General features: G+C 60.4%; 2 protein-coding genes and 1 long non-coding RNA gene across 5 annotated transcripts in view; 2 read left to right on the top strand and 1 right to left on the bottom strand.

The window, feature by feature from the left end:
• Nucleotides 1-258: 258 nt before the first annotated feature.
• On the top strand, nucleotides 259-6,022 carry TMEM240 (transmembrane protein 240). Its single transcript, XM_032494927.1, has 4 exons — nucleotides 259-523; nucleotides 746-852; nucleotides 4,963-5,171; nucleotides 5,297-6,022. The coding sequence occupies exons 1-4, from the start codon at nucleotides 467-469 to the stop codon at nucleotides 5,443-5,445; spliced, it is 522 nt and encodes a 173-aa protein (XP_032350818.1). The 5' UTR covers nucleotides 259-466; the 3' UTR covers nucleotides 5,446-6,022.
• An 88-nt stretch (nucleotides 6,023-6,110) lies between these two features.
• LOC102523787 (ATPase family AAA domain-containing protein 3) lies at nucleotides 6,111-23,875 on the bottom strand. Of its 3 annotated transcripts, none has more exons than XM_032494911.1 (16): nucleotides 23,568-23,874; nucleotides 20,130-20,206; nucleotides 19,433-19,534; nucleotides 19,130-19,189; nucleotides 18,527-18,596; nucleotides 18,187-18,352; nucleotides 18,013-18,082; nucleotides 17,389-17,544; nucleotides 16,818-16,874; nucleotides 16,552-16,677; nucleotides 16,160-16,284; nucleotides 15,827-15,878; nucleotides 15,426-15,496; nucleotides 14,412-14,579; nucleotides 13,307-13,415; nucleotides 6,111-6,977 (listed from the first exon to the last, which is right to left on the bottom strand). In XM_032494911.1, the coding sequence occupies exons 1-16, from the start codon at nucleotides 23,767-23,769 to the stop codon at nucleotides 6,828-6,830; spliced, it is 1,761 nt and encodes a 586-aa protein (XP_032350802.1). In that variant the 5' UTR covers nucleotides 23,770-23,874; the 3' UTR covers nucleotides 6,111-6,827. The 3 variants fall into 3 exon arrangements, with proteins under 3 accessions (XP_032350802.1, XP_014406709.1, XP_032350803.1); XM_032494912.1 differs by lacking the exon at nucleotides 6,111-6,977 and adding an exon at nucleotides 6,984-13,184 and having other exon boundaries at nucleotides 23,568-23,875; XM_014551223.2 differs by lacking the exons at nucleotides 20,130-20,206; nucleotides 23,568-23,874 and having other exon boundaries at nucleotides 18,472-18,596; nucleotides 19,433-19,514.
• The window catches only part of LOC116668211, a 23,944-nt gene continuing 10,670 nt past the window's right edge, over nucleotides 14,690-27,963 (top strand). Inside the window, exons 1-2 of the long non-coding RNA XR_004325274.1 lie at nucleotides 14,690-14,701; nucleotides 21,993-21,994. This is a non-coding gene — a long non-coding RNA (uncharacterized LOC116668211). The remainder of the gene's footprint in view (nucleotides 14,702-21,992; nucleotides 21,995-27,963) is intronic.

Raw genomic sequence — 27,963 nt, 5'->3', positions numbered from 1 at the left:
TCGCCTGGCGGGTCGGGACGCGGCCCAGGGTCCAGGGGCGCTGGGCAGTCAGCCAGGGTCGGGACTGTCCAGATGGGGGCGAGCGGGCCCTGCGGGCCCCGGGGAGGGGTCCGGCCAGCGTCGCGGGGGCGGGCGGCAGCGGGCGGCGACATCCCTCCCGTGAGGCGGGGCGCGGGGGAGGCCGCGGGGGGAGGGGGTCGGAGCGGCGCCGCGCGCAGGGCGGGAGGCAGGGCCGAGGGCGGAGCGGAGCGCGGCGGGCGCGGCGAGCGCGCGGGCCGGGCGGCCGAGGACCCCGGGAGCGCCGCGTCCCCTGCCCCGCGCCGGCCCCGCGCCTGCTCCCCGGCCCGCGGCGGTGGGTGCGCGGCGGGCTGACCTCTGCGGAGGCGGCGGGGGCTCAGCATCGGGCCGGGGCCGGGGGGGCGCCGGGGCCGGGGGGCGGCGCTCCGGCCCGGCCCGGCCCCGCCCGATGTCCGTGAGCGCGAACACCATGATCTTCATGATCCTGGGGGCGTCGATCGTGATGGTGAGCGGAGGGGCTTCCCGCGCGCCCGCTCCCCGCACCCGCTCGCGCCTCCCGCGCCCGCGCGCCGCCTCCCCCTCCCGCCCCTTGTTTACCGGCCCGCGCGGCCTGCGCTCCCCGATTCCCCGCTGCCCTGCGCTCCCCCGTCCTCAGCGCGCCGAGCCCTGCCTGTGGGGCCCCCGGTCCGGGCCCTCCTCGGCGCTGAACGGTCATGGGCTCTTCCAGGCCATCGCGTGCTTGATGGACATGAACGCGCTGCTGGACCGATTCCACAACTACATCCTCCCGCACCTACGGGGCGAGGACCGCGTCTGCCACTGCAACTGTGGCCGGTGAGTCTGCGCCCGGAGGGGCACACGCGTGATCACACATGTGAGGCGGAGGTGGAGCCCACTGGGGCTCCCGCGAGCCCCGCGCAGGCCGCGCTGCAAGGCCGAGCTAGGCTAGGCTTGCGGAGACTGCCGAGGCTTGTGCCAGGCCGGGTGGGGGAAGGACTGTCCAGCCTCCAGCCCACAGATAGGTGTTGGGAGGGGCATGCCTGCGTCAGTCGGACCCCCTCCCCAATTGCCTTTAGAGAAAGGGCTGGCGGGATGACGAACAGAATGGGTCCTGGTCCAGGGCCTGGAGGCCGGGGGAGCAGCAGCCCAGCCTGTGTCCCGGGAGGGATCCTGCGCACGGCTGTGGCCACAGAGGACACCATCCTCCTCCCTGGGCCCTGAGCTGTGTCCGTGAACTTTCCCAGGAGCCAGGTAGAGGGAAGTACAGAAGGTCAAGGTGGGCAGGGCCTACCCTGAGTGAGGCATCGCGCCCAACCCCCTCCTTGAACTTGGGAGGAACTGAGGCAAGGAGGTGGAGCTTGCTCAAGGTCACACAGAGGAAGGGGAGAGCCGAGGCCCCTGCGCCCACTTTGTGACCCCTCATGCTGTGCACATGTAGTGATGGAGTCTTCCTGGCCATGCATGTTTGTACGTCCATGTATGAAATAAACATCTTCTCATGAGACGCGCATGTGTGTACCGTCTGTGCATATACATGTGCGCACACATAGCACCCCCGCACCCCGGCAGGATGCCCGCACGCTGGGACCTTGAGAAAGAGTGAGAGCTTGAGTAGACAGACTTACCCAAGGCCACACAGCTGGTAGGCCCTAGGGGCTCGAGCTTGCCTTCTTGAACCTGCCCCGTGCTCTGGCTCCAGGGACGTGTGTGCACACGGAAGGGGGGTGTGAGTGTGAGAGAGGACGGTTCCAGGCCTCACAAGCACGCAGCATCCCTGTGTGTGCAGACTGAGTGTCGAAGCGGAACACGGGCCATCAGGGCAGGTGGAGACGCGTGTAAGCGACCCTCCCAGGTGCTGGCCAGGAGTCATCCAGGGAGTTTGCTGGTGGCCACTCTCCAGAGACCTGTGTCCCTGCCTGGGGCGCATGGCCCAGGGTGAAGGAGCCACATGAGGCCAGCTGCGCTGCTTCCTGGGCTGACTGTGAGGGTAGAAGCAGGGATCTTGAGACCCTCCTGGAGACTGGTGGTGTGCTCGGCACGGGGCCCAGACTTTAGCTCCATAAACATTAGTAACGCATGTTTGACACGTGCGGGAGCTGTCTTATTGTGACCAGCTCGGGTGTGCCTGTGACCTCCCGCTGAGGGCCCTTCTGGGCAGGCAGACAAGGTGTGTTTTCAGAATGTTTTTGCTCAGGGTGTGTGTATGCATGATACATAGTGTCCAGAGTACACACGGATTCGTGTAAAACGTGCCCACCACGGAGTGCAAGTTCCGGAGAGGCCTGGTTGCACAGCTTAGAGTGTTTGTGGACACAGAAAACACAAAGAGCCACGCCTGCCACAAGCATAGAGTGTTTCTGTGTGTGTCCACGTGCGTGTGCTTTGTACTCATTGCTACACACAGGATGTGTAAACTCGGTGTACAGAGGAGTCTTGTATATTGATGACATGTACGTGTCTGCACAGTACATGGTAAAGCACAATATACAGCCCCGTGTGCTCCGTGTGTGTGCACTGTGTCTGCAGAGTAGTCTCGCAGACGGGGTGTCTATACACGCTGTGGACACGCATTGCCACAATGGACTGGTGTGTACACACCGTGTGCAGAGTGCACACACGTGTATGCCTTCTACATGCCTATATGGGGGACTGTATGCAGAGGACACATGTGCAAGTGTCCCAGAGCGCACATGCCAGCAGGCTGTGCACACCCACGTGTGTGCCACAGTGCCCACAGAGAGGACAGTTGTGCGCAGCGCCCAATGCATGTGCATTTACATGTGACACGCACGCACCATGCTCATGCCCGGGCGAGTGTGCACATGCACACTTGTGGAGCTCGCAGGCCTGAGTCCATGGTATACACGCCGTGTTCTGTGCATGTGGCCGGCATGTATACACAACATGCGTCTGCCCTCAGGTAGACACGTGCAGCACGCGTGGCCCAGGCAGGACACATGTATGTACACATCACAGAAATACGTGTGCACGTGGGTGACCCAAGCCCCTGGTCCCAGGAGCATGACTTGGAGGAAGGAGGAGGGCAAGGGGTAGGAGAGGGGCAGCAGATGCCAGGCCAGTGTTGGGGGTACAGGTCATGACCTTCGACTCCCTGGAGGTCCTGTGCCTCCAGGGGCAGTTGGAGCCCTGGCCCCATTCCACTTGCAGGGGCATCTCTGGCTTCCTTGGCGACTTGGTCTTCAAGTCTCCTGCCCTGTCCAGGGCTAGGAAGGAGTGGGCCTGAGGATGACCCAGTCGGGGTCCCGGAGACTGGGGCAGGCAGGAGGTGGAAGCGAAGCTCAGTGTTACCAGCTGTTGCGAGGTCTGGCCTGGCCTGGGTGACGAGGGGCGTCATCCTCCGAGGGCTGGCAGCTCCTGCACATTCTGGGCGATAATCATAGTTTTCCATCTCTTATTGATGACCTCCGAAGGCTCCTGGCAAGCTGTGATCAGGTGAGCCGGGCTGCCATGTGTCAGGCAGTCCTTGCTAACTAACCCAGGTTCCGTTTGGCCCTGGCTCCGTGGGTCTGTGGTGGCCGAGGCCCCACCCACCAGGACTGGTCACACGCTGGACCAGCTGAGCAGGATGGCAGGCAGGAGGCCCCAGGAAAAGCCAGAGGTGTGTGAGAGGAGACCTGCCTGCCGCTGTCCCCTCTGGGCTGGTGTGGGGGCACCAGGACCCCCGTGACTCCACGGGGAGGAAGGACTCTGTGGCCCCTGCTGGTGCAGGGACATGGGTGACGGGGGACGGCAGGGGCTTGGGGTCAGGGACTACCTGTGGGGTTTCCATTCTCAAGGAGGTCCCTCTGGAGTGGGGGTGAGGCCTGTCCAGTGGCAAGGTGGGGACAGGGACCCATCTCGGCTGACGATCAGGCAGAGGTGTCAACATCTAAGGGAGGGGAAGTTGGGGAGAAGCGGGTCTGGGGAGGGAGGAGCTATTTTTAGGTGCAAGTCTGAGGTGTCTGTAGATCCCACGTGGAGATGCCACACAGGCAGCGGGAGCTCGGCACAGACATCGGGAGGCAGTGGGAGCCTGGTGGGTGGAGAGTTGGAGAAGCCAGCAAAGGGGTTCAGGGAGGACGGGAACCAGGCAGGAGGACTCCTGGGTAAGCCCTGCGCTTAGAGGCAGGAGGAGGGCCCAGCTGGTGAAGAGTGATTGGGGGGGAGGGGGCACGTGCCTTGGGCACCCAGGGCCGGCAGCTCCCTCTCCTCGGCTCTTCTGGTGGGAGCAGGCGGCATGGAGCCTAGAGTCGTCCTGGGTACTGGTCTCCTGGGCAGAGCCACCCACCCTGGAATCACTGGGCCCGGGGGGCTTCCTGGAGGAGGAGAGGATTCAGGCAGGCCTGAGGCTGGAGGGAGGCTTGTGGATAGGGTTCCTTGTGGAGAGGGTTCCGTGTGGCCCTCAGAGGCGAGTGAAGGCCTGGAGGGTTCAGTGGCCTCAGCCTGGATGGTGGAGGGAGGGGATGCTGAGAGGAATGGCCCAGGCCTGGGTGGGACCACGGTCCAGGAGGCCTGGACCACCATCTGTCTCAGGAGCAGCGGATCCGTGTGGGGCACGGTTGAGGGGGGCGCCCCGGCCTCCAGCACAGAGAATTGGGGCAGGGGAGGTTCCTGCAAGGGATGGAGGAACAGAAGGAAGACCCAAGGCCAGGGCGGGGCTGATGCCACTTGGAATTCCCTGGAGGGGAAGCTGAGGAAAGGGCGCCAGCAGATGCACCCTGGCCAGCTACTGGACTCCACGCTGACCACTGACCTCGCACACTCCCACCCTCCGGGCAGCCTCCCCGCCTTGTGACCCAGCAGGGGCGAGTGCGCTGGCCCCTTCCCGACCTCAGCTCCCCACAAGGGCTGCTTCAAAGACCCCAGCAGGCGAACGGGTGCGGCTTACTGCGGGGTCCCCTCCCGCCCCGCGGGACAGGTGCCAGCCCGCCCTGCCGCCCCCAGGCACCACGTCCACTACGTGATCCCGTACGACGGGGACCAGTCTGTGGTGGACGCCTCCGAGAACTACTTCGTGACAGACAACGTCACCAAGCAGGAGATCGACCTCATGCTGGGGCTGCTGCTCGGCTTCTGCATCAGCTGGTTCCTGGTGTGGATGGACGGCGTCCTGCACTGCGCGGTGCGCGCCTGGAGGGCCGGCCGGCGCTACGGTGAGTGTGCGGCCCGGGGACCGCCCAGCCGGCGCCCGGACCCCAACCCGGGGCGGCCCCCGCCCCGCCCACACCCACCCCCGACCGCGCCCCGCCCACCCCTGACCGCGCACCCCGCCCCGCAGACGGCTCGTGGACCTGGCTGCCCAAGCTGTGCAGTCTGCGGGAGCTGGGCCGGCGGCCGCACAGGCCTTTCGAGGAGGCGACCGGGAACATGGTGCACGTGAAGCAGAAACTCTACCACAACGGCCACCCGAGCCCGCGGCACCTCTGAGCCGCGCGCAGGACTCGCAGGGCCGCCGGCCATCGCGCCCACGCTCACGGGACTGGACGGCCGGCCCGCCCGGGCCAGGGCGCCCGCGGCCGTCGGGCGCGTCCGGCGGAAGGTGCTGTCTCCTCTTCTTTTTATAAAGGGGGTCGGGGTGGGGCCGGGGCGGGGCCGCGGGGGCGGTGGCACCGGAGCCGCGGGTGGGGCCGCGCGTCCGGCACGGGACCGCTTCTGGCACTTGAAACCCACGGCTTCCTGTGCGTCGGCGTCCGTCTCCTTCTGCCCGTCTGGTTCCTGGGGTCAGTTCTGCTGGAGGAGCGCGGCCGGGAGTAGGGCACGGCCGGGATGGGGGCCGGACCCGGGCGCGCCCACGTCTGCACACGGGAGCACGTGCATGGGACGTGTGCGTCCGCGGGCCGCAGTGGGGGGCGCGGGGTACGGGTCTAGGGGAGGCCCCGGCCCAGCAATAAGGCCCCCAAGCCCTGCTGTGGCAGGTGCGGCCACCCTGCCCAGGGTATCCCTGGTCGGGCGCCTCACTGTGACCCCCACCCCTGCTGGTCAGTAAATTCTCCAGAAAGCTCCAGCCTCTTTGCCTTTTCTGTCATCTCTGACTCCGTGACCCCCTCCAAGACCCACCCCCTACACCAGCCAAGAGATAAGACGCTGGGAAATAACTGTCAAAGGTTTTATTAGATTCTGGATAAAAAGACCCCGACTCCAGAGTGAGCTGCGGCTTCTGCAGGCTGGGCAGTCCCCCAGCACTGGACGTCCGTGGCAGCGGGTCTCAGGCCTCAAGAATGGCCCCCAGCAGGTGCCGTGGGCCTGTTCTCAGCCCCTAGGTTCACTGGCCCACAGACATGAGGGGCACCTCCTTTCCCAGGACAGTGATAGGCGGGCATTTCTATTGGGCTTCACAGGGGCCAGCTCTGCTCACTGCATGCAGTTCTGGTCCCAAGTGGGACTGGGCAGGGCCAGGCCCCCCACTTGGCCGGATCGCTATTGCTGGTCAACCGCAGCACCCAGTGCCTGCCTGGGAATATGAGCTGTCAGCCTGGGCGTGGGGGGCAGTGCCCTCTTCCCACCTGGGCCTGGCTTGCAGACATCTCCCAACAGTGTCCTGGGGCTGGCCCCAACCTGTCCCTCCCCCTCCAGCACCACAGCCTGGAGGGCGGCAGACTGGGGAACCAACCCCACCACAAAGATGCACAGCACAGCTGGTCCTGAGCGGAGGCCTCTAGTGCTGCCCTTGCCCTGACCGGAGGAAGATTAAAAATGCTGGGAGGTGGGCAGCTGTGCGGTGCCCCCACATCCTCTGGGAAACAGGGCACCTGGGTGTTTCCTCTTGGCAATGTCACCTGGCCAGTGTGCCCCAGGTGTCCAGGCCCAGCTCACTTGGATGGTACACTTGGGAGCAGGGGCTGGACCCCCTCGGCCCTCAGCCACTGCATCTTCTGCTTGTGCTGCTGGATGGCATCCTGGACCCGGGCATCCATCATGGCCTCAGTGAGGACCCCATCCTCAGAAGCATATGCCATGGCCTGGCAGGAAAAGGAGAGCACTGAGGCAGGGCGCGGGGTGGGGAGGGGGGCTGCCCGCAGCGGGGCCAGGCCTCAGCCACTGGTTCCAGGAACCACCCGCCAAGTAGTCCAGGGCCAGCCCCAGGAAAGGCAGCCTGGACGGCCCCACTGTCACTGCAACCTGCCCCCCACCCCACCTTGGAGATGTGGGACAGGGGCAGGTTGGGGCCAAGCCTGGGATGCCCCCTGGGCCAGCGCTCAGCCAAAGGGGCCTGGCCTCTCAGAACATGCAGGCCAACGTGCCAATGGCACAGGCCTGGCATCCCCGTGCGTGCAGGATGCCCTCACACGTGTGCTTACAGGTCAACCTGCAGCCAAGAGCGGCCACCCTCCCTGCAATGCCCGCGCCCCCAGCTGGCACCAGTGCTGCCTGCTCCACCGAGTTTCTCAAAGACTTTCTAAAAATAGAAAGCTGGAGACCCGCTGTCAGGAAGCAGCCCAGCCCCCCAACTGAAGACCTGGAGAGCCTTGCTCTGGGGTGGGGGCGCAGACAGCAGCACTACCACGGGCCAGTCAGCGAAGGGAGGGCAGGACCCCCAGCAATCTCGATGGTGTCAGGGGCCCCAACAGGCCAAGCTGACCCCGAATGCTGAGCACCCGTAGTCCACCAGGACCTGCCCCTCACCAGCCCTACCATCTGCAAACAGTCTTCCCAGAACTGTGGGCTCCTGACAGCCCACTGCTCAACATGCCCAGTGCCCGGGGCTCCCAGCTGTGGCGTGTGGGTGGGGGAACCACAGTTCTGCTGACTAGGCCCTGGTGTGGTCCACAGCACTTCAGCTGCTGGCAGGTCACCTCTGGCAGGCTGCACTCCTCCCAGATGGCCCCATGCCCCACCTGCTGCCTGTCACCCAGCCTGGGGCTCTAACATGTGCCTGCGAAGCAGGGGCCCAAGCCAGTCCCGTCTCTCTCCAGCTACCTGAGTGGCCTCTGCCCACACGGGGCACTGTGCACAAGCCCCCACCATCTGCAATGACCAGTCACTCTGCTCACCCAGGCTGGTTCACCCTGGGGACACAGCTGTCCTCGGCACCCCTGCTGAGGCCAAGGATAAAGGCCTCTCAGAACACACAGGCCAACGTGCATCCTCCCTCGAGGAGCATCCTCCCTCGAGGAGCATCCTCCCCTGAGGGGCATCCCCCCTCGAGGAGCATCCCCCCTCGAGCTGGCTGCTGCCCCTGCAAAGCTCTGCAAAGCAGCAGAGGCGGCAAGGTGGGTGGGGACCCCGAGGGCCCTGTGGGCAGGGTCTGGAGGCAGAGGTGGGGGAGGGCATGCAGCTGCCCTTGTGGAACCATGGAGCATCTGAGCAGATGTGTCTGCCCAAGAGGGGCTGGACCTCGGGACGCACTTCCGAATAAACGAGGAAAGGGGGAAAACTGACTTCCATGGAGAGGCCTGGTGAAGCAGCCAGGGCCAACAGCCCTGTGATGTCGAGTGGGCATCAGGTGCCCCCGATGCGGTGACCAGAAGGACACCTCACCTCTGGGGTCTCCACTCAAAACCCCACATCCCAGTCTAGTCATGAGAAAGGTATTAGACAAACCCAGTGAGGGACCTTCTACAGCATCCTCACCACTGCTGCGGCCATTGAGAACAAGGGGCGTCGGGGACCCGTCCTTCCCAGCAGGCCAGAGACGTGACTGAATGTCGCGGGGCATTGCAAGGGGGACTCTGGGTGACACCAGGTCCTAGGGGAGTCAAGGGCTGTGGTGAGTCACCACAACGTGGAAGGGACTCTATGCCAGCCTTGCAACTTCTCTGTGAACCTGAAATTATTCAAAAGGTTAAAAGTTCACTTAAAAAAAAGGCAAGTCCTGGACTTGATGGTCACGGGTGAATTCTGCCAAATGCTTAAAGGAGAACTAACACCAATCCCTCCAGAACTCTTCCAAACACTGAAGAGGAAGGAACACTTCCTAACTCGTTCTGAGGCCAGCATCACCCTGACACGAAAACCAGACAAGACACCACACGAGAACTACAGACCCAGGCCCTCTGTGAACACTGATGTAAAACCCTCAACAAAACACGAGCAAACCAAACTCAGCAGCGTATTGAAAGGATTATACACCACAACCAAGTGGGATTTATTCCTGGGATGGCAGGATGGTTGACCTAGGGAAATCCACCAATGTGATTAATATAGCATGTTAACAATACGGAGAGCAGAAACCACAGATCCTCTCAACCGATGCCAAAAACACATTCGGCAAAATCCAACACCCTTTCTTGATGAAAACACTGGATAAACTAGGAATGGAAGGAAATTTCCTCAACCTGATAAAGACCATATAAGAAAAACCCACGGCAAAACATCATTGCAGTGATGAGAGACTGAAAGCTTTTCCTCTAAGATCAGGAACAAGGCAAGGATGCCTGCTTTCACGACTTTTAGTCAGAACAGCACTAGAAGCTGTAGACACAGCCATCAGGCAAGAACAAGGAATAAAAAACATCCAAATTAGAAAGAAAGAGGTAAAATTATCTGTTTGCAGATGACATGATCTTATATGTAGTAAATCCTAAAGACTTCCCCCCAAAAAACTGTTAAAAGTAATAAATTCAGCAAAGTTGCTGGACAGAAAATTAACACTCAAAAACCCTTTGATTCTCTATATAGCAATGATGCACAATCTGGAAAGGAAATTCCATTTACAACAGCATCACAAAGAATCAAATACTCAGAAGCGAACTTCCCCAAGGAGGTGAGAGCCCTGCACACTGAAAACTAGTGTTTTCAGAAAATGTCAGTGAAGTTAAAGACACTGAAAACACAGAAGGGCATCTGCTCAGGCATTAGAAGACAGTATTGTTGGGACATCAGTACTGCCCAAAGCAGTCTATAGATTCAGTGCCATTCCTATCACAATTTCAGTGTTTTTGCTGTGCAACAGAAATTGACACACTGTAAAGTGACTATACTTCAATTTAAAAGAAAGAAAAAAATCCACTCTAAAATTCACATGCAATCTCAAGGGACCTCACACAGCCAAAACGGTCTTGAATAAGAACATGTTGGAGGATTCACACTCCCTGATATTGTTTTATTTTTTTAATTTATTTTTTACTTATTTCTTTTGGGGGAAGTAATCAGGTTTGTAGGTTTTTTTAAATTGTTTTTTTAATGATGTACTGGGGATTGAACCCAGGACCTCGTGCGTGCTAAGCATGCACTCTACCACTGAGCTATACCCTCCCCCACACTCTCTGATTTTAAAAGCTACTACAAAGCTGCAGTGATCAAAACAGTGTGGTGGCGGCATTAAGACAGACAGATCAACAGAATAGAATAGAAAGCTCAGAAATAAACCCTCACATGTGTGGTCCATTGATTTCCAGCAAGGGTGCCAAGACCATTCAGGGGGTGAAAGGAGTCTTTTCAACAAATGGTGCTGCGAAAACGGGATATCCACACACAGAAGAACCAAGCTGCACTCCTACCTTACTTTACACACAAAACTTAACTCAATGATCAGAGACCTAAACATTGGGCCCCAAACTACAAAACTAGTAGGAAAAAACATGGGGGAGAAGCTCCCAGACACTGAACTGAGCAGTAACCTCCTGGCTATGCCACTAAAAGCGCAGGTGACAAAAGGAAAGTAAACTGGACTTCATCAAAATTAAAAATTTTCGTGCTTCAAAGGACACTATCTGCAGAGCTGAAAGGCAACCACACGATGGGAGAAGGTATTTGCAAATTACGTGTCTGAAAAAAGGTTAACATCCAGAATATATAAACAATCCCTACAATTCAAAAAACCCTAAACAACCCAATTCAAAAGGGACCAAGGACTTGAACAGACCCCCCCCCCCCGAAGACGACACACAGGACCCTTACGCACACGAGGTGCTCAGCACCACTGACCACCAGGGAAGCAAACCCGCAGCGCAGTGAGACTCCACCGTGCGCCCGTCGGGGTGGCCACTATCGAAAACCAGAACAGCAAGCGCTGGCGGGGACGCGGGGGCTGGGAGCTGGGGCGCAGCTGCCGTGGATGACGGTGTGGAGGCTCCTCAAGAAACTGACCACAGAATGACCACATGAGCCCCCAACTCTGCTCGAGTGTTTGCACCCAGCAGAACTGGAAGCAGGGCCTGGAAGAGAGCTCTGTGCACCCACGGTCACAGTAGCACCACTCACAACAGCTGGGTGAGGCAGCAGCAGCTGAGTGTCCCTCTGCGGACAGCCAGGTGACCGCGGAGCACCCCTGCACTCCGGGGGATCAGGCAGCCCCGACAAGGAAGGAGACTGACACCTGGCACACGGTGGTGGACCTCGAGGATGCGGCGCTCAGTGAAACAGGCCAATTATCAACATCATACAAACGTGCACGACTCCTCATCGGGGCCCTGGAGGAGTCAGACTCACAAGGACAGGAAGCAGGAGGGGCTGGGGAGTTGTGTTTCACGGAGACAGAGTTTCAGTTTGGGGAGATGAGAAGGTTCTGGAGATGGATAGTGGTGACAGCTCACAACATGAATGTGCTGAATGCCCCTGAGCTGTGCCCTTAAAAATGGCTGAGATGGTGAATTCTATGTTTAAAAAAAAGCAGTAAGTCCCGCGACAGGTGACTCCAGATGGTAAGAAGCATGAACTGCACTAGCAAGACCATCTCACGGGGGTGGCAGCCGCACTGGGTCCATGCGACACTGGCAGGGCGGGCTTCGGGAGGAGGAGCATGGTTGTCACGGGCCGTCCAGCCCAGGGGGACAGGCAGGTGGGCAGAAGCGGCCACAGCAGCCCAGCCCTGTGCACCTGGGGCCACAAAGGAAGACACCCCACCACATTCTGTCCAAGGTGGTGGAACCCCTGACATTTTGGCTCCTTCCATGAGCAGGGAGGAGACAGGCCTCAGGCGGAGCTGACCAATAGTGACTGGATACACGCTGGTGTCAGGACCAGAACCCAGGGAGAGCACCCACCGCCTCCAACCACTGGGACTGAATGCCTGTGTCTCCCTTGAACTCATGCGGAAGCCCTGTCTCCTGCAGGGCTGGATCTGGAGATGAGGCCTGAGAAAGTTATCAAGGTTGGAAGAGGTCATAAGGGTGGATCCCTGATCCTACAGGACCAGTGTCCTCATAAGAAGATACACCAGAGAGCTTTCATCGGACCCCCCGCCACCCATCTTGATCTGGAACATCCAGCCCCCACAGAACTGCAGGGAATAAACATCTGTTTAAGCTGCTGGCTGTGGCATTTTGTTACAGCACCCACGCTGACTTAGACATCCTGTTGACCACTTTGTTGGTTGTGGAAACAGAGCCAAACTTGGGAGTTCCTTGTGAGGCCCGCCTGGAGCAGAACCCCCAGCTGACCCACATTGGGGCAGAGCTTCCAACCTGGGACTGACTGTTACAGCAGCAGAACCCAGCTCTTTCTAACATGGTCCCCCTAAGTAACTGGGCTGCGACATTCAAACCCAGGCAGATGTCTGCTTAGTTTATAAAGTACACACTCATCCCAAATGGACAACGGCCGAGTTGTCACGTGGCGACAGATACAAATCACCCAGCAACAACCCCGGAGAAACTCAATCTCAGTGGCTGCACCCAAGGCTCCTGGGGGTCAACTAGCATCCCTGGAACTTCTGCTGGACGTTTCAGATGAAAAACCGGGTGTTAGGACACCAAGGGCCACTTAGTCTGTGTGCCTTGAGCCACTCCCACAGTCCAGCCACCCGGGGGACTCAGAAAACCTGCACTAAAAGCCAGGACACCCGAGGGCACTCACGCACCAGCAGACAATCCCAAAACCCATGGTCTCCCTCCGTGTGAAGCCGGGGAAGAGGTGTCTGACCCCTCACGCCAGCCAGTCCAGGCTCCTCACGTCCTGAGCCTTCCGATGAGCCCACAGGCAGCTCCTGGGATGCTCCACGCCTGACCCAGCTGTGTCCCCCGTGCTTTCTACCTCTGCAGTCGCCTGTGCCAACTGCCCTGGGCCCCAGCGTGGGACAAAGTCCAGTGGTTCCTGAGACACTGAGCTCGGGCTGGTGGGACCTGGATGACCACGTGACATGCTGCTGATTTCAGAGCCCCATCTGACTTGGACCAGAACGACAGCAAGGACCACAATATGTGAAACCACAGGCAGCCCTGGCCCGTCTTCCCGTGGTGGGGGTGGAGGGAGTGGCTGGGGCAGGAAAGCAGGACACCGCGTCACACCTGCGTGCAAAGAACCCTTCACCACAAACCCTCGGGGAGGCAGGGGCCCGGCCAGCCGCCTTCCGACCCTGGGGTCTCCGGATCGGCCGGGCTCTGGCCTGGGGGGCACGCCTCCAACTTACCTGCCACGCCACGGCAAGCTGGGAGATCTCCCGGCCCGACATGCCCTCGGTCAGGCGTGCAATCTCTGAGCACTTCTTCCCATAATCAAACTGGGCCAGCTTCAAGCGCCTGGTGAGGAGTTTCCGAGTGATTCCCGAGCACCCGCAGGAGAGAGACCCAGGCCCGTGGCACCCGTGGCTCCCCTCAGACGGAGGGCAGGGGCGTCTGCCAGGCAGGGGCCTGCGCCGGGAACCCTGGCATCCAGTGTGTGGTGGGTCTGGCTGCTCCACCCTTCTGACCCTTTGGGCACCTACCTTCCTCCTAGAGCTGGGGTAGGGCCTGGGCAGGGGCCATGTGAGGATGGAGGCACCTGACCTGCCCCCAGGGCAGCTGTGGGGCTGCTCAGAATGGGTGAGCGTAGGGTGCCCTGGAGCCGTATACCCGGCCCCACCACCCGCCCCATCAAATCCCCACCATGTCCCCTCGCTCCACACCCCACCCAGCACTCACACAGCCCAGCAGCCTGAACCTCAGTTCCCACCTCCACACACACCCCTTCCCGTCAGGCCTGGCTGAGGCCCCAGAGATGCCACTCAAACTCTAGTAAAAGCCCTAAGAACCTCAGACGGTACAGTGTCTAGACCATCGGGAGGTAGGGGCAGGCTGGCAAAGTCTGCCTCAGAGTGGAGGGCGGTGTGGCAGCGACAGGAGGGATTCAGGTCAGCCGGGCTGAGCTGGGCCCCAGGGAGGCTCAGAATAGAGCAGCCCCTGCCTATCTGGAGCACACCCAGGTGCCCAGGAGCCTGGATGCAGGGTGGAGGGCTCCCTCCCTATGCAGCCAGGGCCTCGCCCTGTGCTGGTGAGTGGCCCCGCTTCCGAGTCAGGGTCAGCTGTGGGCCCTGCCACCAAGACGGCCACAACCGCCCCAGAGTGAGGCTCACCACCCTCACAACCCAGAACCAGGCGGCGGCTTGGACCTGAGTGTCTGGAAGAGCAGGACGAGGCTTGGGGGCCAAGGGGATGACAGGATGGGGAGGCCCGGGTCAGGATCGGGGTTGGGCGCCCAGGTGGGAGGAACCCGGCGTGTTGGGGCGGGGCGTGACCATGGCCGGCGGGGACACTTACTGCTTTCCTTCTGTGGCTGGTTTAAGAACATACTTGTCAAAATACATTCTCACCAGGCGCTCCCGCTCCTCCTGCCGCGGCAGGTCGAAGCTGACCATCTCATCAATGCGGTCGTTGATGGCCCAGTCAAACTGCTCGGGCTGGTTGCTGGCCAGGACGAGCATGAACCTGCGGCAGCCGCAGACACGGCAAGGGCTGAGGGCTGCTGTCCAGCAGAACCTACCTGATAGTTTTTAACCCTAAAAACCCCACAAAGGCCCCACGTTGCCCTGGGCTGCACACCCTTTCCCGTCTTGCCCCAGTTTCATGCTTCTCCCTGACCGATGGCAAAGCCTGACGGGATGGCCACGTAAGCCCCCTGTGTGCAGGAGGGACGGGGACCCTGGGACCTGGGTCTGAGACAGACCCCTGCCTACCCCTCACCATGGAGAGGAGGGATCACGGGGCCTGAGGCTCAGCAGAGCAGAGGCGCCAACTCAGCAGGAACCTACTCATGCCCTGGGGGTCTCAGTGGCTGTGGGGTCCCCACCAGCAGTGGGTCAGGCTGTGGCGTCCAGCATGGTGGCCGTATAGCTGACTGGCAGGGCTGGACACCACCTCAGGGACCAGCAGGGCCTTGCCAACGCAGAGGAGCAAGACTAGGGTGTTCAGAAGGACCACCTGTGCCCTGGGACCCCTGGTCGTGGAGTGACCCTATGACAGCCCATTTCAGGGACAGTGGGAGATGCCAAGGGCCTGAAGTCAGGGGCAGTGGCCCGGAGACAAACATGTGCCACTTGGCACTGCTTCAGAGACCAGTGCAGCTTCTCAGTGGCTCCCATAAACGCCCCACGGTCCCCGACTGGCCATCCCACTGCATGGGCAGAAGACGTGGGGATGTCCACCCACGCGGGTCAGGAGTGGGCCTGCTCTGCTCCCTGGCAGCCGCCCAGGGGCAGCAGGGCCCATGTGAAAGGCTGCCATGAGGACCACATGGTGGTACCGGAAAGGGGCCTGCACATGGGCTCTCCTCACTTGCTGCTATGCTGGCCCGTCCGGTGCAGGAAGGCGTTCAGGGTGGCCCTGAGATCCTCGCTTATCTTCTCCTAAAGAAAGAAAGTTCTGGCGTCAGGCCCGAGCAGCGGAGCTCAGGAAGCAGCCAGACCCCACAAACGGGCACAGCCCCTGCTCGTCCAGGACAAACACTGCGGCGTCTTCACGCGTCTAAGCTTAAGGCTGAAGATTGACATCAAGAAGACTCGAAACTTCTGCTTTTGTAAGTTTATGAAGGAAGCATGACCCCAGTCACGGGCGACCAACGACCTTGCCTGAACGTGCAGACGCAGCCCAAGCCGCCGGGCTCTGCTCAGCTCTGGCACGGGCCCCTGACCACCCACCTGTGGCCTGCCCGGCCCTCCAGGCTCTGAGACACTCACGGTCGCTCGCTTCCTGAGAAAGGCGTCTGCTTCATCCACGAAGAGCAGGAGGCTGAGAAGGGGACGAGGCCTCATGAGGAGGTGGTGTTGCCCAGCACAGGTACCACCCTGAAACCCCAAACCACACGCGGCCCTCACCAGCCTGCGGGATCTGGACCTCGGCTACAGATGGGGGCTGCCAAATGCCAGCGTCGTGAGAAAGGAACTAAAGACAGGCAGGTGGCCCCTGGTCTAAAACGTTTTACAGTCAGAGGCACCAAGAGGCTCGCGTACCTCGCGGACAGGCTGCGGGGAAAGTCACTGACCCCCGTTCCCAGGAGGCGCCTGGCTCACCCTCGCCGGCTGGTGTTGGCCCAGTCGAAGACCTTGTGCATGGCAGTCACACCATCCCGCCCCATGGGGGCCACGTCCCCACCGGTCATGATGGCGTAGTCCATGCCCGAGTGCAGCGCAAGTTTCTGGCGAGAAGGGTGGGCAGGGGAAGGCAGTGTTTCACCCCCACTTTAAAGCTGGCTCGGTCCAAGCCTCTGCCCCGCCACTGGCAGCCACAGAGGTCCGGACCACATGCTGGGGGACTCCTTGCCTGGAAGAGCCAGGAAGGGGCTGCCCCCAGCCCACTGTGGCCCCGACACCAGCACCCTCTCCCCAGAAGCTGCGCACTGCCCACAGCACCCCTCCCGAGCAGTTGAGATCCCGAAGGCCCCCAGACCTGGCCGCGCCCTGACCTTGGCAAACAGCGTCTTGCCGGTCCCGGGCGGCCCATACATCAGAATGTTCCGGTACAGGCTCCTATTCTTCTTGGTGTTCCTGGTGGCAATGGCAATGTCCCGCACACGGGCCTCCAGGCTGGGCTGCCAGGGGACACACTCTGCTGCCAAGTCTGTCCCTCCTGGGCATCTCCCAGGCAAGGCTCTGCCAGCAGACCCAGCTTCCAGAAGGAAGAGCAACCCCGCTCCGCGGGGACACTCTCGGGAGGGGCAGCAGCACTTACGCTGAGGACGACGCCCTCCAACGCGTCCTGAGGCTTACTGAGGAGCCGCCTGCTGACCTGCGGGTGGGGAGCACCAGGGTCAACTGCAGAGCCGCCAGGTGCAGGGTCGCACCCCAGGACCTGCACGACCAGCCCCAGAGAGAAGGCCGGCAGGTGAGACGTCGGCGGGGCTGGGCTGCGAGGCTCACAGGCTCCTTACTCGTCTTCATCCGTCGCCCGCAGCACAGCCTGTGCGGCCACAGCCCCCATGACCCTGGGGAAGGCAGCACACCAGGCTGCTTCCAGCAGCTGCTCTCATAGGAGGACAGCTTGCTGGAGCCCCGAAAGTTTGTGAACAACCCTAAGTCAACCCAGGGGGACCAGAGAGGGACCAAGTGGACTGGGGTGAGGGCCCCCAGTGCTGATGCGACAGGGCCCAAGGGACGGCACTGAGGAAGAGTCAAACGCAAATCAACATGTAGGAAGAGACGGCAGCGTGCTGGCGTAAAGGGGGAGGAGGACCTATGTGCGCTCTGGCTGTAGGACCGCAAGGAACCGGGCAGGCGCGCAGCTCCAGGAGGCCTGCGGTTACCTGCACGGGATGCCTCAGCGCCTCCAGCACCGTGATACGGGAGGTTTCCCGCACCAGGGACGGCTTCCCCAGCCGGGCCTCGAAGTACCGCCCAGCGACAGACGTGGCGTTCTTGGCAGAATAGACCCCGACAGCCAACAGCGTCAGCCCAGCCACCTGGAGCAGGACAGAGGAGGCAGTGACGCCCACCTGCATCCCCTGCCCAGTGGAAGGCCTGCAACCCCGAATTCCACACCCAGCTGGCACTCAGGTACACAGGATACAGAAAGCATTTCCAGGCAGGCGAGGTATCAGAAAGCCTATCATGAACACCCTTTGTTACTGACAAAACGAGACCTACTGGAGAGTGCGCTCCAGCAGGACGAGTGGAGCTCCAGCCACAAAGAGCAGAGGGACCCCTAGGCTGATGGCAAACCAAACACTGTGGGGAGAGCCCTTGCAGAAGTGAAGAGGGTTTCTGCCCCCACCCCCACTTCCGGAGCCTCTGCCACGTCCCACCAGCAGCTTTCCAGTTACATTTTCCAGCGGGCGGGCACCAGCGAGCAGAGGGATGGTAATGAGCAGGTCAGAGTCCCAGCCCAGGCGCCTTTCCGCGTCACGGGGTAAGATGGCAGTGGTATTTACCGTGGCTGTCACTTTGTCCCAGTCGGTCACAAAGGCACGGAACCCTTCACCAAACAGGGTGCCAGCCGTCCTGCAGCGGAAGAGCAAGTGGACCTGAGCCTGAGCTGGACAAAGGGCCAGTGGAGGGGCCAGTGCAGAGGAAGGGGCCGCGGGCGCCCACCAGGCCAGCCTCACCTGATGGACTCCAGGATGGTCTGGCGGTGCTCTGCAGCCTTCAGGCGGATCTGCTCACGAGTGATGTCGGCGTTCTCGCGCTCAGCCCTGGCCCGGGCCCGCGCCTCAGCCTCCACCCGCAGCATCTCATTCTTGTGCCGCAGCTCCATCTCCCGCTCCACCGTGGCTGCAGGGGCCAAGGGGGTGCTCAGCCCACGGCCCACCACCTCCCTGCCCTCTGTGACCACCCCCAGAGCCCATCCCTGGCAGGCAGGCTCCCAGAGGAGTGAGCCCAGACTGCCCCACCCTTCTGGTCCTGCAGGATGAGGAGCCTCCGCCTAGGGTCCCCGCTGCACCCGACCTCGTCGCAGGGCCTCCTGCTTCTGCACAGACTCCTCCTGCTTCCGTAAATTCTCCTCATTGAGAACTTGCTGAAAAGAAGCCACAAGGGGAGGGAAAAGGCTTTAAATTAGGTAAAAGTCAACATCAATCAGTTACCTGCTCTGGCCTCAGATATGTCCTCAGGAACAGTCACTCTGGGGTCTGCACACCCACCCCTACTCCGGCAGGCAGGTCTGAACGCAACAGGACAGGTGGGCACCAGGGGGAGGCGTTCAGGAGCCCCCACCCTAGCACAGGGCAGACCCCCAGCTGTTCTCACAAAGCGGGCAGTTTGCCTGACGGGTAAGTTTAAAAGCTCAAGTGCCCACGACAGGCACAAACATTTGAATGCCCCCCGTGAGCCTGTCCTGCCCAGGTTCCAGTCACGTCTCTCCAGGGAGAACCCTCTCAGCAGCCGAGCCTGCTCCACCATGGAGGCCATGCAGCAGGGCGCGCCGGAGCCTGGAGGACCGAATACGTGTGCCTCGTGTGCAGCTGCCCAGGACCCAGCAGTTACCACAGGGGGAAAGCACCCAGACTCCAGCCCCCGCCTGCCCTGCATGGGCTGGTGTGCCAAGCCCACCTGCTGCTTCAGCTGGTCCTCGTACCGCTGCCGGGCCAGCTTGTCCTGGTACTGGGCCCTCTGGGGAGGGAGACGGCGTCATGAACAAGCCCAGATGGAGAGGCTGGGACCAGGCAGAACCATCGCCCAGACCCAGACTCCACGGGCGCTGCAGCCCCGGAGAAGCGGCTCGGCCACGCCTGCCACGCTGACACACGTGAGCACGAGGGCTCCTGTCCCACTCCACACCAAGAGACCCAGGGCTGCAGACGTCTGCACAAGGCCACCCCAGGTGCGCCCCGCCCTGGCCACCCAGGCCCTTACAGCCTGGTGCTGCCGTGTCTCCTCGCTCAGGGTCTTCCTCCTCTCCTCCGCCTGCACACGGATCTGCTCGCTCTTCAGCTGCTCCACGGCGGCCTCGTACTCCTGCACGACAACCAGCTGCCACAAGCTGGGCCTGCATGGCCCCCACCCCAGCTTCAAGCTCCGGCCACCTCAATAGTCCTCCCCTGAATCGGGGTCTGAGTCTGAGCGGGGTCTGAGAAGGCCAGACAGGTCTGTGTAGCCCCTGGGCAGGGATGCAGCCTAGACCAGCGCTGCCCAGGCCCACCGGCTCTCAGCTGCAGCCACACGAGGTTCCCAGGAAGCCGGGCCCACCGACAGAGACGCGCCAGGAAAACAGACGGGCTGGGCCCTGAAGGAGCAAGATGGCTTCCGGGGCGGCTGTCACTCCCTCCTGGAGACGTTCCACAGTGCCTGCGCTGTGTGCCGACCGGGCAGGGTGGAGCCTAGGCCTTTTCTGCGCTTGCTCCGTGCTCAAAGGGGGCCAGACTTCCCACCCACACCTGCCCTTCCAGGAGGCTCTGGGCAGAACTCTCTGTCCTGCGTCTGTCATCCCCCAGTTCCCTCCCAGAGGGAGCTAGAAGGGGGCACCCGAGCCCCACCACCACATCCTCTCTCTGGGGCTCTCCCATGACCTTGGGGACAAGCCCCGTCTGCCAGCAACACACCCGCTACCCACCTTGATCTTGGACTGCTGCTCCAGCTGAAGTGTCTGCTCCTGCATCTGCGCCAGACTCAGGGCCTCCTTGGCGTGTCCTGCGGGGGGTGGGGGCGCAGACATCAGGACACCAGGCGAGCAGCACACACGTGGCAAGGGGTGTCCAGGGAGACCACAATCCATCTCAAGCCAAGAGCACACATAGCCATCCTCATTCCTGTCACACCTGCTCAGTGACCCCTCCCTCCAAGGGCCACTAACCCCATCTGGCCACCTACGTCTGCTCTATCCCCAACGGGAAACCCCGCGTGTGAGGTCTCACCCCCAGGGAACCTTCATATTCCAGAAGGTTCCAGAAGGTTCCAAAAGAGGCTGCCCCACGCCCGCTGACAGGAGGAAGGTCAACGTGGTGACTGTTTGCCAATTAAACAAACGGCAAGCCTGTGGCCACAGTGTCCTTATTTGTCAAGTTCCCACACTTCTCTCCTAAGCCTCTGGTTCCCCCTGCTGATCTGCCGCCAAACACGCGGGCGAGAAGGTGAATGAGAAGCAAACGAGGATTAAAGCAGAAGGAAGCCAGAGCGAGCAGGATGACGGCTCCTCACTGGCCGTATTAACACGTGGGTTATTAACGGCTTCCAAGTGTTTTCTTCGTGAGGAGAAATTCATGTGCATCGATATGTGGCTGTTCTGGAAAAAAAACCTGACTCCATAGTTTTCTTGCTGAAAAAGCCCTAATCTCAGCCCTAATAGTTCTGTGATGACGCAGCCCTCCAGGCGCAACAGTCCACCACAACCTAACACAAAGGAGCGTGGAGAGAAGGCAGGAACCCTCATTCCCAGGCTGCTTCCCACCCGGCCCCTCACCGCTCCCCCCACGATCTCACTTTCTGAGGCCTTCAAGGTAAGTGCAGACCCCACACCTGTCGTCCCTAACCTGTAGCACACACGTCGCTAACTACAGCGTGACCCCTGGGACTAACTGGCTCTAAGCGCTTGGGTGGTCAGCTGGGGCGCGCTGTTTAGCTTCAGAGCTTGGGGAGGCCCTTCAGGGCCGGTCAGGAGCCAGAGCCGCCACCTTCTGGAGCCTCCGTGAGGCCCTCCCCTGGGTCCCTGGGACCTAAGGTCCCGCCCCTGAGGAGCAGCAGCAGGAAGGCATCAGGGTCCCGCCTGGTGCACTGGTTGCTTGGGAAGCCAAGGGCTGACTCTGCCCCGGGGGCGGAGGGCGCAACAGCTCCTGTGCTCATCCTGGTGCAGCAGACAAGTCCCAGCTGCCCTGTTCACTCACAATGTGGCCTTTGGCAAGCCAGGTTCACCCCTGAGTGCCTCACCTGCAAAGGGAGTAAGAAGAGTTCTGTCCCCCAACTCAGGGAGAAAGTGGGCAAACCACTCAGCACAGGGCCTGGCCCCCAGGCCCCCAAGAGCCCCACTAATCACAGGTCACACTCTCAATGCTGACACACCACCTTGATTCGTCCTGCACCAGGAGACTGCACGCCACAGCATTAAGTGCACCCACCACAGGCAAGGTGCTCTTTCGGGCATCCTGTACATACATGAGGAGCACAGCCCAAGGCCAAATGTGCTGCTCTGGCCTCCTAGGAGGGCCTGGGAGAGCTGGGGAACCAGGTAGCATCAGGCTGGGCCCAGGGAACAGGTGGTTACGCTGCAAGGAGCAGCTAAGGACACCCCTGGTTTGCGTGGAGACAGCAGTGAGGTGAATGAGAGCAGGCGCAAGCTAACCAGGGCTGCGAACTGGGAGCATCTGCCAAAGACACGCCTGCAGGGGGGCTACAGGGCAGAGGGACCTGAGGCACCACGGGAAGGAGGGTCTGGGGACAGGAAGGGGGGGCAGACCAGAGCGAAACCTCTCCCACTGGTCAGTAGTGAAGCCAGGAAGGACAGCAGAAGAAAAACGAGGTAGAGTCCAAGTAGAAACTGTCACTAGGTGGTGGCAGCTGAGAACTCTGCAGGAGCTGCTTGGGGGCAGAGAGCAGAGGCCAAGGCCCTGGGGACCCTGGTGGAGAATGTCCTGGGGCAAGAGCTTTGGGGCAGCCAGTGTAAGAGACTTGGGAACAATTTGCAGACACAAGTAGACAGGAAGTAGGAAAGGTCCCTTAGTTGCTACCCTCGGACACACTCAACGCTATTCACGCTGGCCCATATGACTGCATGCGTTAGGGGGGGCCAAGAGACAGGATTCAGCTTCTAAAAGCAGAAAAACTGAAATTCCTGGCACGGTGAATGGGCAAAATCCACACAGCAGCCTAAGAAATTAGGTCATGTGTCAAAAGTCTGTCATCATCTATAGGGTCCTGAAGCCCAGACTGCCTCTCAATACAACCTGATGATTGAAACTATCCTGCAAACTTAATACACCTGCTCTGGGGAGGAGAGTGTTCCAGCTAGGTCTATGGAAACAGGCTGTCCTGGGCCCGGGCCCAAATACCCAAATGTGTTGAATGTCCCTCCCAGAATCTGAGAGTCAAACAGACTCGAGATCTTTGGCCAGGATGTTCTTGTGGCCCCTGTGGAAGGGCAGGGACTGAGCCACCAAGTGCCAGGCCAGGAAGATTCTTATACCTGCTTGGAAGGCTTCTCTTTGAGAAAAGGGCAACTCTGCTTACAAATTTGAGAGCCACTGTGTCCTTTCAACTAATATCTACTCAGTATGTGCTACATTCCAGACCCTTACACAGATGCTACAATCTTGAGGGAAACTGTTAAAGCCACAGAAAAAATGAAAGTTGGGAGGAAAACCATGGGTTTAATGAAGGCGCAGTCGGGGAGGGTATAACTCAGTGGTAGTACAGTGAGTATTTAGCATGCACCAGGTTCTAGGTTCAATCCCCCGTACCTCCATCAAAAAATAAGTAAATAAATCTAACGATGGCACAGTCACCACTGATGCCTTGAGGGCCTGAGTCAGGAAGGTCATCAGCTGGGCAAGGGCCAACCTACCTGTTGCTTTACAGACCTCGCCAACCTGAAGGCTAACATTTCCCAGTAATACATGCAAATCTATCTTACTTTCCTCAATGCCAAAGATCTTCAAACATGCTTCCTTCCTTAAGCGGAAAATTGCTAGCAACCACCATAAACGGACCTGCGACCGGGCCAGCCTCGGCCGTTCCACGTGGCCCCAGCAAGAGGTGGTAACTGAAGGTCAGTGGGTAGCTCCGCCACCTACCTGTACCTTCTGAGTCCCTCGGCACTGGTTTCCCCACCTGAGAGACGAGTGGCACCAAGGAAGGTGCCAGAAGTGGGTGGGGGATTCCGAACCTCTCTGCACGCAAGGTGGCTCGGGCGGGGTTACCGCTGGAGATCGGTCTCCTCGCCCGACAAGAGGGACCGCCCACGGCCCCTCGCCGCTCGATTACTCAGACCACGGAGAGCCATATGCCTCCGAGCCTCCCGGTCCAGCCGCCCCGCCCTCGCCGGCTCACTTGCCGCACTCACGCGAGTGCTCCAGCTCGCGCGCCGCCTTGGCCGCGCGCTCCAAGCCCGTCGGGTCGAAGTTGCTCCATTTGTCCTTGGGCGCCGGCCGGTCCCCTGCGCCTCGGTCCCCGCCGCCCTCGACCCCGGGCTGCGCGGGCGGCAGGGGCAGAGGCGGCCCTGCGCCTTCGCCCTTGGGGCCCTTGATGCCGAAGAGCCACGACATGACACGCGAGCGCTGCGTGCCGCCGCCGGAAGGCGAAGCCGAGCCGATGCGCACGAAGCGGAGAAGGCTCCACGCGCTGCGAGCCGGCGGCAGAGACCTTGCGCAGGCGCAACAACTCCCCTTCCTTCTGGGCGACGGATGCGCGTGAGGGCCACGTCCCGCGCGCGGCCCTTGGATTGGCCGCCAGGACCGTGACGTCACAGCACCGCCGCCGCGATGGCTGGAGCTGGCTCCGCGGGGCAAGCCGTTGGGGGCGGGCGAGGTGACAGGTGACAGGGGCCGATCGAGGACAAAATTGAGGGGCTGGGCACCTGTGCGCCTTTCGACACGTCCATGCCGCATAGCAACGACACTGGCCGGGGTGTTGCTATGGGCGCGCACGGAGTTCCGGCCTCCGCCACGGCGGAGAAGCAGGTACTGGAGCTCGGGAGCTCTTGATGCGCGGGGTCCGGACCGAGGGAGCTGCCGCGGGAGGAAGAGCCTGCGGGATGCGGCCATCTGCGGGGTAGAACTCCGCCGGGGCGGGCGCGGGGCCCGGGGGTGTCGGGGGCCCCGTGGTGGGGGGGACCTGGCGGCCGAGGGGTCCAGAAGCCGAGAGCAAGCGCATGCACCGCTGGAGCGCATAGCCCAGGCCGGACGTGTTCAGCGCAGGCCGGGCCGCCCCGTCAGTCGGGCGGCACAGGGCGAGCCGGGCCTGGAGGAGTGAGGCTGCTCTCCGTGAGTCTCGGTGCTAGCGTACACAGTCGACGCTTACTAAGATTAATGATAGAAGCGCGGCCTCAGCCAGTCGCCCGCAACTGTCAATAGGATGAAGGGCTCTCCCGGGCGTCCAGCTAACCTCAGTGGTCGTGGTTGCATATTCTTTTCTTTTCTCAAAGTGGGTCATAACAGAGGGACAGATCGCCAACCCCAGGAGTATGGGAAGGCAGAGCCCGCAAGGCCCCACAGAGGACGTCCTCTCTGGAGGAGAGCTCCACAGGGCTGAGGGGTCCAGGCTCTGGTCACTGACGGGTGAGGCTTCTCCTTGGGAACCTCCAAAGGCTGTGTGCTTGCTTCAGGGACCAAGGTGCAAGCCAGACCGCCTTAGACAAAGGGAGACAAGGATGAACAGAGGCCAGCGTTGCTCTAGAACTCAGTGTCCAAAGTTAGCAAAGTTCACTTCTTGGGCCAATATCCCCTGCTATCATTCCCTGATGGAATTTGTTAAGTTCCCAGAATTATACAGAATGAGTTTCTCCATTAGATTGAAAACATTTTTAAACCTGAATAAAAATAGGAAAAAGATAATTCTAAGATGATTCTGTCTGGGGTTTGTTGTTTGTTTTATTTTGTTTCCAAATGAGAAAAAACAAATGAGTTTTCCAGCCAACTGCCCCCCACTGGCCATCATCCAGGTTTTTATGGACTAGTAGAAAACCATACCTCCAACAGCACCCCAGGGGGCTTCACTGGATAAAGAAGAGGAAATGGGTCAGAGACATGAGGTCCTTGTCCACAGGCCAGCATTTGGCAAGCTTGTGTACTTTTACACTAAAAGTTACAACTTTGAAAATAAAACTCTGCATTTAAAAGTCAGTCTCACAAAAAAGTCAATTTCATTTAACTTGGCTTAATTTAAAAAACAAAGCATTGGTTGCTGCTCAAGATTTAGGTGACTGCACTCCCTCCCTTTGATGGACGTTTCTCCTCTCAGAGTAGCGCCACTCACACTTCCAGTTTCCAACGGACCACGCAAAATGGCCAGTCCACTGGTGTTGGTCACTTTAAATCTTAGACTGGAAGCCGCTGGGAAGGACAGACACACCTTTCCCAAAGACAGTGAGTCATTAAGAGGGAATCAGGAAGGTGCTTTCTGCCTGATGCCTTCATGTTTAACTGACAAAAGTGGGCTCTCAGCTGCCCATGCTGAGCCGTTTAGGTGACAGGATTCCCCCAACATCCCCCCTCCCTACAGCGCAGTTTTCTCTGAGGGAGTCCTCCAGCACTGAAGACCTGGAGGGGAGCCGCAGAAGTTAAAGATGCAGGTGGACAGCTTGGCCTCCAGCCTGACCTTAAGCCCAGAGTGGGGGACACAGCTGCCCCTCGGAGCCCAGGCCAGCAGCAGCAGAGTGCACCCCACCCAGGCCGAGTGCAGAGCACTCTGCCCCCAGGGCCTGGGCAGCTGGGGTGGCTTCTGGGTCCTCTGCATTGGGCCAGACCTCTGGGGAGCTTCACAGTACCCTAGAACTATGACCTTCCAGTCAGGCCCCAGGGCTTCCCAGCACTAAGGCTGCAGTGACCACCTGCCTCACCTGCCTGGTGTCTCCCAGGGACATCGCATGTGCAGAAGCCTGTCCACTTGGACTGGCAGACCCCTGGCATCCCTCTTCAGTCTTGCTCTCCTAGACAGGTGGGCCTTTAGGGACTAGTCTGTCTCCTTCACCCAGCTGGGCCCCTCCCACTCCCATTCTCTCCAGGTTCCAAAAGGACCTGCTGGTCCCAGTCTCTGGAGCCTCAGCCCACGCACACCCCACACCTGCCCCTACTGGGCAGACCCCAGTCCAGCCAAAAGAAAGGCTGCTCAGCCTGGCCCTCCAGAGCCTGAGCCCCCAGGGTCCCCATGCTACCCACCAAAGCAGGGTGCCTGCAGCTCTTCCTCCTGGCTCCGGGGGTTAAGAAGCAGTGAGGAGGGTAGCAGCGCTGAGCGCTCAGGCATGCTGCCTTGGGCTCAGGACTGGATGGTGACCTGGGACTGAGCCTAAGCTCACTGTCCCCACAGCCTTGTCTTCCTGCATTGTTTGCTTTTGGTAAGCAGTTCCCTGCTCAGATGCCCCAGCCACTGTCCTCTCCTCCAGGGAGCCTCACTCCAGCTCCCCACCAGCTGGACCCACAGATCAGCCCAGCATAGCCCAGCCATCCTCAGAGGCACACAGGGTGGGGGGCCTGAGAATAGGCACTCAGCTTCCTGCCCACCCGGCTAAGGACAGGAGACGTGCCGTGAGCACTGGCCCTCGCTTTAAAGGGCTGAGTTGGGACCTCTGCCTTCTCAGGAGAAAAGCAGGATCAGCTGCATGGTCTGGACAGACCTTGAGACCAGCAGTCGCTCAAACCCCATGGCCACTAAGGGAGCCCTAGTGTTCTCCCAGAGGGGCTGTAAGTGGCTGCCAGTAGGAGACAGAGCCACCCAGCCCTGCCTGGGATGCCTTCATGTCCACCAGAGCTGGCCCTGGAGCAGAAGCAGCAGTGGAACAGGAGCCGGCCGGGACCCCAGCCATGCAGAGTCGAGAAGCTTATGGCTCTCACCCCCTCCCCCAGGCAAAGCTGTGCACCCCACGTGTGGCTCTGGGGTCAGGTGAGCCGTGGCCTCTGCTCCTGTGCATATAGTGTCTGTGGCTAGGCGGATATAATTTGTCATGGGTGTGTCCACCGCTGCCATTTCTGAGAAGTGAGAAATTAGTGGCAGGTGTTTTAATTCCTAGTGAACATGTCAGTGAAGAGGGGTTGCGCCCACCCCATTTGGCCCCTGCGGGGGAGACCTCAGCCCCCTTCCCGAAAATGGTGCTGGCAGCCACACCTTCCCCTCACTACTGTGTTGCTGGGCTGTGTCCACCTTGCACCCAAGGCTGGGACCCAAGGGGCAGGGTCTCCCCTGGGCCCGCACCTCACCACCCTCACCTCTAGGGGGAGCTATGATTCCCCTTGACGTCATTTTGGAACGGATGTTGGAAGAAAATTTTTCATCCAGGGAAAAAAAGCAGCAGACATACAGCTGTTGCCCTGGGGCTTTAATTTCCCCAAACTGCCCCCTCACCCCCCCAGGAGGCTTCCGGACTCAACTGAGTTTATCACTGTCGCCATGGAAACTGCTCCTGCCCCAGGGAGTAACCAGCTGTACCACCCCCTTGTGGACGCCCACTTCCTTCCCCGAGACCCGACTCCAGACTTAGCTGCCATCCAGCCTTCTCACAGGCAGCTTGTCCATTACCTGGCCCTCGCAGTCCCCTGCCATGGTCAGGCAAGCCCTGGGCTGCAGCAAAGGCCCCAAATGGGACAAGTGTGACACGCAGCCTTGGTGGACCCTTGGGTTTCTCCTCCTACAGCCTGGGACACAGCAGCAATCCTTGTGAGTGTGAGAACCAGGCCTCCCGGCACCACGGGGGGAGCCTCCTTTGGGGTCCTCTGGAAGCAGCGGGTTCCTCCCCAGCCTGGCCCACT

This window comes from Camelus ferus, chromosome 13 (genome assembly GCF_009834535.1).
Source record: "Camelus ferus isolate YT-003-E chromosome 13, BCGSAC_Cfer_1.0, whole genome shotgun sequence".
Taxonomy (NCBI): domain Eukaryota; kingdom Metazoa; phylum Chordata; class Mammalia; order Artiodactyla; family Camelidae; genus Camelus; species Camelus ferus.
Note: the sequence above shows the minus strand (reverse complement) of the source record. Positions and strands in the feature narration are given on the sequence as shown.